The sequence below is a fragment of the Poecilia reticulata genome, linkage group LG6, assembly GCF_000633615.1.
Source record: "Poecilia reticulata strain Guanapo linkage group LG6, Guppy_female_1.0+MT, whole genome shotgun sequence".
Lineage (NCBI taxonomy): Eukaryota > Metazoa > Chordata > Actinopteri > Cyprinodontiformes > Poeciliidae > Poecilia > Poecilia reticulata.
Genome location: NC_024336.1, coordinates 1,127,978 through 1,136,711, shown reverse-complemented (window position 1 = coordinate 1,136,711; position 8,734 = coordinate 1,127,978). Strand labels below are relative to the sequence as shown.

General features: G+C 41.8%; 1 protein-coding gene across 2 annotated transcripts in view; it reads left to right on the top strand.

Annotated features, from left to right (window-relative positions):
- met (MET proto-oncogene, receptor tyrosine kinase) overlaps nt 1-8,734 on the top strand; it is an 89,546-nt gene that overhangs the window by 54,292 nt on the left and 26,520 nt on the right. The window contains exon 11 of one of the 2 annotated variants that reach the window (XM_008410639.2): nt 6,650-6,859. In XM_008410639.2, the coding sequence (XP_008408861.1) occupies nt 6,650-6,859 (210 nt within the window). Of the gene's footprint in view, nt 1-6,649; nt 6,866-8,734 lie in introns of both variants that reach the window. The other variant, XM_008410638.2, reaches the window with a different exon arrangement.

Sequence of the window (8,734 nt, the reverse complement as noted above, 5' to 3'; positions counted from 1 at the left end):
AAAAAAAATTAAGTGCCAGTTCACACCAACCTTTGTAAACTTTGTAAAATCCACCGTACTCCACCACTCTACCCCTAACCTGGGTCATGTGTAACCAGCGTATATGAAACATGAGAACAGTTTCACTTTTATCGTATTCCGACCTGTGGCGCTCATGTAGTAATTCCTTTAATGGTTGAAACTGTACCTGAGGTAAAAGAAGTTCTCCGGTGCTGCAGCATGTTAAATTTACACCCTGATAGTCAGGGTTCGCTTCACTTTCAAGTTAGATTCAGTTCACTCTCAAAAAAAACAAAAAAAAAACTCTGCAGCAGTTTTCTATTTTCCCTTTAAATTGGACCGAAACGTCAAAAGGGACATCAAGCTGTAACCTAAAATGAGTCTGTCATTACTAATGATTTAGGAAGGGCTGGTGTCCCACCGGGCCTCAGCTGTCGCTTGTTAAATTCCATCCAGTCAACAGGATGAGTTAGAGCTCAGCCTGGGAAGTGACAGTATGAGTGTCTTATTGTCTTAACCCCTGGAAGTGGATGTTTCACAAATGGAGATCCCAGAGGTAGCAAAGCGGTTAATGTGTTCACCAACCTGACCTGGAGGGCCTGGAGTCAGGTTAATGAACCAAGAGCTTGTGGAAGCTTCAGCAGACTGAGATAAGACACAAAATGCTGGTTAGCTTGATATCTGCTCCTCAGATCTGAGCTAAGGCCTGGCGTTACCTTGCCTCAGCTTTCCCACAAGCATGAAAGAGATGTATGCTACTGTCTGTTATGAAAAACCGGCACAATCGCAAAGCCAAAAAGAAAAGAAAAACCTATATAGTATATCTGCATGTACAGTACAGACACAAAAGGAGGAAGGGTGAAGTGTACCTTTCCGGTTGCTGCGGCAGGGCAGCAGAGCCTCACTAATACAGATATCTGGGTTTGAACAGGAGCTTCGGCCATGGCCAGGCACCTGTCGCCTCAACTCATGTATCGGTTTGTTTCGTGTTAGGCTCGTCTTCCTTTCTTTTCCCAGCAGACTAAATCCTCCCAGCTGACACCTGAATACCGCATGTATCTCCTTTCCTTTCCCATACCCCCCACCCCCACCCAAACACACGCACGCATGCACACACACACACACACGCGCGCACACACGGGGCTTGACAGAGCAGGAACCGAGAAAAGGTGAATGAGTAACTTTTTTTTTTTTCAAACCTCCTAAGTTGCAGAAAGTGTTTGTAGATTTGAGGAACCTGAATTCATTAGACGAAATGAAGACAAGTCATTGTCAGGGCCGGCACAGGCCTTTTTGGGGCCTAAGCAGATTCTCATTTTGGCCCCCCGCCCCCATACCAACATGTCAGCACCAGATTCTCTTTCATTCCTAAGCTACTCTATGAGTGTAACATACCTACTATCATTAGCATCATTCATAATAAGCTTACATCATACCAACATTATTATGGATGTTTATTTTAATCTTACAGGATTACCAAAATTAAAAAAAATTTTGGATTTTGAAAGCTACTGCTGGTGTTCTGACTAAAACCGGGAAGATTGAGCACATCAACCACTTCTACAGTCCTTCCATTGGCAGGAGAGACTTTAAAATACTGTTCAAAAATCACTGAACGGCTTAAAGATCTGCTGCTGTATCAACCTGCCAGGCCTCTCGGGTCTTCAGGTTCTGGTTCTGCTCTGCTTTCCCAGAACCAGAACCAAACATGGAGAAGCAGCATTCAGCTTCTATGCACCACAAATCTGGAACAAACTTCCAGAAAACTGCAAACCATCCAAAACACTGGCGCAACTCTTAACCCACCTGTTTAGAGTTGCTTCAGAACACTGACCAACATATCTGATGTGTAATGATGGCACTTGAAAAGTAATTTTCTCTGGTTTACTGTATGACTGTATTTTCATATTTTTATGATTGATTGATTGATTGAGATGCAAAGTGATATTTTGACTTTTGAGACTCTGAAATCTCCATGTTTTTCCTTCAAAATTTCTTAGATTAATCTCAAAATGACTTAGTTTTCTCTAGAAAATGTTTAACTTTTCAAACTCAGAAATTGTCCATGCTTTCTCTGAGACTAATCTTAAAATTCCTGAGTTTTTCTTGGAGGATGTTTGCTACTCTTTTTTTCTATCTACAGTGGCCCCAACACGCCGTTGTTCATAGCTGCAGCAGATTGTGAGACGATCTGAGGAGGTCATGGAAACATCCTTACTGTCTGTCAGACATCTGTTGTCAGACTCGCCTCAACCTCCATGTAAAGTTTTCACTCTGCTGCCGTCAGGTGATCAGCATCATGACGTCAAAAGCAAAACAACTTGACGGCTTTTCGCCTCGGGCCGCTGAAAGGCTGAGCTGCTGTTCATATTATGTCCGGTTATCTCCGCATTTTCTCTCCTAACAATCTGCTATAGATCCGTCCATTCATATGCAATGACAAATGAAATATCATCAAAATAGGGAAGTGTGAAATCCAAAACAATCTACAGTATAGGGAACCAGGCTGACCCAAGGAGCTGATCACACAGCAGGAAACAGAGTCAAACTTATAAATCACTCTAGATTTGACAAATGCTTTTGTTGCAACTCTTGGGCTTTTTTTCTTTTTTGCTAATGATCCTTCAGGGGTCGGCAGAGATTCGGGGATGGCTGCTTCTCTCATCACCCCCACAGTTAAGCTCTGGTCCGGCTAGCTGCTCCCGCTCAGCCAGCCAACGATTGTATTTACAGCTGCTCCCAGCCTCGTCTGCCTATCGGAGCAGACAGCGACTGAACAATGAAAATGACTGAGGTTTCCTCTAATTCACTGGGTATTTTTCCTTTCTGCTGCCCCTGTGGGGAGGCGACGCGGAGCAGGCCAGCAGTGGTCCGCCGTACCGTACGGCCCTGTTTGTTACTCTGCTGGTCTGAGTCGGGTTTACTAGACTGTTTTGGTTCCTGCTTGTGCTGCCCCTTACACATATAAACACAGCCATTTTTTATGCCTGCGTGGTTTCGGCCTGTTTGTGCGCGTCCATCTGGACTGCCACGGCTCACTCTGCGTGTCAGAGGTTTCAGCCACACAGGAAGTGCTGCTGTCAGTGGCGCTCTGCGGGGAGGAAGAAAACAGACCCAAGTGTTCGAAGTGAGATTTTAGCCAGTTCACAAAGTACTTTTGAGTTCCACTTTGAAAACTCTAGCTTTTACAAATATGACCTTGTTTATGTTTCTCCTTTGTAAAGAATAGTTTTATTTTCACAAAATAATAAAGGACATTCAAAATGTAATTTTAAGGCCTGCCGGAGATTTTTCTGACTTGTTCAGAGGATGGACATCAGCTGTGTTTCTATTGCGCATTTTGACACTTCCAAAATAAATTGGATTAATGGAAACACAAAAAAATTCTTGTTTTTCAATAAAAGCTTTTGGCACTGGGCTCATTTGGCCGTATCAAAATTGGTTCTTCTTGTAAAAGTGAAAACACTTTTTTCACACCGCAAGACTCTTGATCATGTGACAAGAGTCATATGATCAACAACCAGATGTTGCCACTGGCACAAAATACAAAGACGACAAGAGGAAGTAGTTGGAGGATGATGTTTTTTAATGACTTTTTTTCACTCGACTTTAATTACTAATGGGAAAAAACTTAATCAGGTGGGATTTCAGTTGTGTTTCTTTTATTTAATGGAAACACTGCACGAGTCCCAGAAAGGAGACTAATGATGAGAGAAGACAGAGTTATTTGGAGTGAAGGTAGAGGATGGAGAGGACAGCATGGAATAAAGATATACAATTTGTCAAAAGAGAAGAACTGTAAGTTGTTTGCTCTAAACTTTGCTTTGTTCAGAGTCTGGAGCCTCTGCTATTGAGAAATGACTTTCTGTTGAAGTTTGAAACGAGTGGATCCGATTTTAGCCAAATGTTTTGACATATATAATGCAGCAGTACAGTACAGTAAGAATTTTCCAGAAGTTGCCTGCCTGTGCTGTAAACAACCAAGCCAACTCCAACTTTAGTCGCTCAATGATAGACCAATTAAAGTCGGAATGACTTTGTCAGACTACAACCACATAAAGGTAGACCACGAATCAAAAACAACTCCTGCTTCTGTTCCCCAGTCGGCCCGCTTGAAACTCTGCCAGAGAAATCAAACTCAATGGGAGGAATCTCACTTGTAGCACTGAAGGGAGATGAGAATCGAGTGGAACTGTATATATAGGAATTGGGTAAATTCACCCATATTGGGGGAAAAAATGCCACAACAATCATAAAAAAATAAACCCAATTAGGGAGATTCATCAAAATTAAAATATATCGTCTTTTTTTTTTTTGAAACAAGTAACTTTTGGACACCAATCAACTGAGTACAGGTGTCGTTGCTTGTGGTCAAAGGTTAAAGGAAGCACATCGATCTCAACAGTGTTTCTTCGTTTTAACCTCTCAAGCAAGTGGGTTACAGATTGTTGGAAGCATTTTACTCTAGAACCCAGAAGGTAAACCGTTACAACCGCACCTTAAAACCCCTAAAGTAAGTTCTGGCACTGGGCGCAACATAAAAATAAAAAAGTAATCTAAACAGTTGATGTCAGTAACAAAAATATATTTTACAATTCTGATAAAACAACAACTACAGGAGACAGAAAACACAGGGAAGCTTTAAGCTTCAGGATCTCCAAGGCCAAAATGATAAACAAAACACCCCCTTATAACTATAAAATAAAACAACCACTTTCTAAAGAATAACTAAAATAAAATACAAAACCTAAACTCCCTTGCTTACCACAAAACAGGAGAAAACAGTTTACAACAAAAATGGCAGAGAACCCCTACCAGCTTCCACTGTGAACAGAAACCATTTTTAGACAATTATTCACCAAAATGCTCACAGCAAGATCAGTTCAGTCTCCACAAAGAGTCAGCTCTCAAACAAGATCACGTCAGATCAAGGCCGAGACACCAGCATGCTTTCTCCTGACTGTACCTGTGTGCATCTGAAGGATTTGTGTCCTGACAGTAACAGTAACCCATGTTTACACTGTGTGACTGAATTACTACAGTCGTCATGGAAGCCTGTCCACCCCCTAAACTGATAGGAAGACATAGGATGGAGGTAGCGTAATCTCTTCTACTGCTACAGTTGAGCAACGTATTGCTTAAGAGACCTGACATTGAAAAACTGTAGCAGAAAAAAGACACCAATGACTTAAATGGCTTTTATATAGAACTGTAATATGTTTCTTTTCTCAAGACTGGCCAGTAGAGATAAGGACATTTAAAAAGAAAAAACATACAAAAAAAAAATTAAACATTCACTTCTTGATACAAAATTACAGTGCCAATAAAAAACAATTATTAGTGGGTGCACCGATTAATCAGCCGGCTGATTTATCTGTACCGATTTCCTTAGTTTTGGGAGATCGTTGATCGACTTACACGTGAATCCAATCTTATCCCCCGATCTTATCTACCTCGGCAATGATTCAAAAATCAACCACTGTCCTCTTCTGTTTTCTCCTGAGAGATATTTGACTAGCAGACTGGCCCACCAGGTCATTTCAGAAAAAAAATTAATAAATAAGCATTGACCGAAATCGGAATCGGTAGGTCAGACGTTTTAAAAATCTGTTATCAGCGATCAGCCAGAAAACTGCAATCAGTGCAGCAATACCAAATATTGTTATGAAGAAGAGGATTTAGCAGCTGGATCATTGAACAGAATTCTTCTGCAACCATAGACATAATTTGAACACTTCTGAATATAAAGCCACGACATTCCTGCCACAAAACAGCTACATAGCAACCAGTTGCAACTAGTTTTCCAAAGTTTTTATTACAAGAATAAAGTCATAGCATTTCCAAATAATGATGCAACATTACCAGAAGGAAGTCGTACAATTACGAGAACAAAGTTGTTTTAAGAAGAGCAACATTTTGATAGAGTTATTAATGTCTCATGTGATCAGCTCGTCAAGACCATAGGGTTCTTACTTTCAAGTAGTTACTGTTACTGACAATTTGATGTTCACATGTAGATTAAAAGATTTTATTCTCGTCTTATTATGACTTTGTTCCGGTAATATTATGGCCTTGTTCCTGGATAATTTCAAAGTTATTTTTTTTTTTACAATCTTATTTTATTTTTGTATTACTTTTTTCTCGTAATATTATCATTTCATTCTCGTAATTACAATTTTTTTCTCGCACAACTTTCTTCTCGTGATATTTCGACACTCTTGTACAACGTATGTGTGACCGTTTAATTTTTTGATTGTGCTGTTTTAGAGGAAGGGAAGACTTTTTATAAAATGTTAAAAACCCCATCAGTCATTGAACTGTCATGATACTTTCGTTGACTAGAATCTGTTCTGCTTTTTGAGTTTTCCATCCTAATTGAACAAAACACTTGAAAATGAATGCATCATCACCAAAACGTTCTGCTTCCCGTCCCGTAACATGTCTGTTTCTCACATGGAGTCCTGTATGTGGACAAAAACTGTCAAGCCAGCATGAGATAAAACGCTCAGGCAACAGCTGTTGCCTTGTGTAATGTGTTTGGTGCAAAAAAAAAGTTGCCAAACTGAGAACACATACATGTTATTTTTGGGGGGTTTTGTCCTTTCCAGCATTTCTGTTTGTCTAACATTGCTGTGTGCATCCTCTTCAGAGCTGTGTGTACGGTGAAAACCGGACCTCCATCCAGTGCACCACGCCTTCCCTGGCTAAGCTACCCCTGCAGCCGCCGGTGGTCACCAAGGTGGCGTTTGTCTTGGACGGCTACTTGACAGACCAGAAGGACCTGATCTATGTGGAGGACCCCCTGTTCCAGGACCCCAAACTGACATCCAAGGACAACAAGAGCATCGTGGAGCTCAAAGTGAGGGTGCTTACATTGTTTTTTTTGTTGTTCTTTCTGTTTTTTAAACGTGTGCTGTCTGGCGGTGTGGCACTCAGAATTGTTGTCAGAGTGTTGTGGTCAGGCTAGACAGATTTACTTTCATGAGTGGAGCATTATAGCATTATATACTCCCCTTGATATTAATAAAAATCTTTTTGGGGATTTTTCTTTGGGTTTATTTCAAGTGTAATGGACACGGAGACACAAAAGAAAGGAGAAAAGAAAGCTTAACAAGAAAGAAATGAGTATAGAGAGAACACAAGTCAACAAGCCTGCCTCTAAACCTGCAGAAAGAGAGAAAACAAAACCAAGAAACCAGAACAACAAGCAATATATATATATATATATATATATATAAGAATGGTAACCAGCCTAACGTTTGATATTTATGTTTGGTTCATTATGTTCACTAAATAGGGGACTTCTGAATGTACATGTTTGCCTTGGAGTTTATTTTGGGGGTTCAAGTTACAAGTTTGTGGTTGTAAAGTCTTAAGACGTGAAAATGTTTTGTGAGACCTCCTAAGAACAACTTCTTCAGCAAACTGGAGAACAGCCGAGATCGGTTACAGAACAGAAAACCTCGGCGAGGTTCTTGTTTTACTTCCCTTTGAGAGAAACAGGTGCAAAACTAGAAATACTGCTGAAAATTTTATGGATGTCGAGTAAAAGAAAATCTCGGATTTATGAGCCGTGGCGAATTTCAAAAGCAGATGCACATGCTGCCCACCGTGACCAATGCCAACACTACCAAGAGTTCGCAGAATGGGTTGTTTGACTGTCCAGAGTCAGGAGCCAGGTTGAAGTTCACACACATACACACATACGTACACACAGGTCACTGCCCTGTACCTCACAGTCCTCACACACTTTCACACGTCCACAGGCCAGTTCAAGCTGGGAAGGAAACAATACAGAAAGAAAAACAGGAAGTGGAGTCTGTTTCCCATCGCTTGGCCCCGCCCCATCACTCCTCCGCGGCCGTAGCTCTGGTTGTGTGTTCTCCGTCCACTCGCATTGTTCTGGCTGAGGTCAAACCTCTTGACATATTAACGCCACTTTTCAAACAGGCCACCGCTGCAGTCCCCAGACCCTGTTTTAGCAACACAATGAAATACATTTTTCTCCACTTTTTTTATTTTTGTCTGCAGCCCAACAGTTTGTGGCAGCTGTGCTGAGTCTCTCACATTGAACCCACACTGTTCTGTTTTTTTTTTTTTGGTACTCTCCTTCTTTCCTTCTTTCCCAGACGTGACCTTGGTCCCCATCCCACCCGTCTAGCATGTATCCCCTTCTCACCCCATAGGGGGGCATATCTTCTCACCCAGAGGGAGGGGCTGCTTGAGGGGGGATGGTAAAAGTCACAGCACCACAACAAGCCACATTAACCAGCATCTGATAAATCTGCCCTCTGGTGTAAAGGCCTCATTAGTCGCCATCTGATAACGCCAGCCTCAAAATTTTATCAAACAGTCACACAAAACAGCATTTACCTGTGACTGACAGTTCTGCGCTTGCATGCCGTCACATGAAAAACCCAAGGTGTTGGTCTTGGCTCAGAACCAGTCTGTTACAACTGCTGATCTGCATGCAGGAGCCTCAGGAAACTCACTTCCAATTATAATCCTGATAGTTTGTTTTCAGGGACTGTTATCACTGTGACACTTTCTTCTGACTTTGCCTTCTCTCCACACACCGCACCACGTTTGTGTCCCATGAACATGCCCTGGTGTGCGGCTCAGTGTGAGCTCAAAAAGTGCTTCGTGTTTATGCGCATCAGAGAGTAAGTGTGTGCACGTGTGTGTGCGTGCGGGTGCGGGTGCGTGCGTGCGTGTGTGCGCGCGGGTGTGTGTG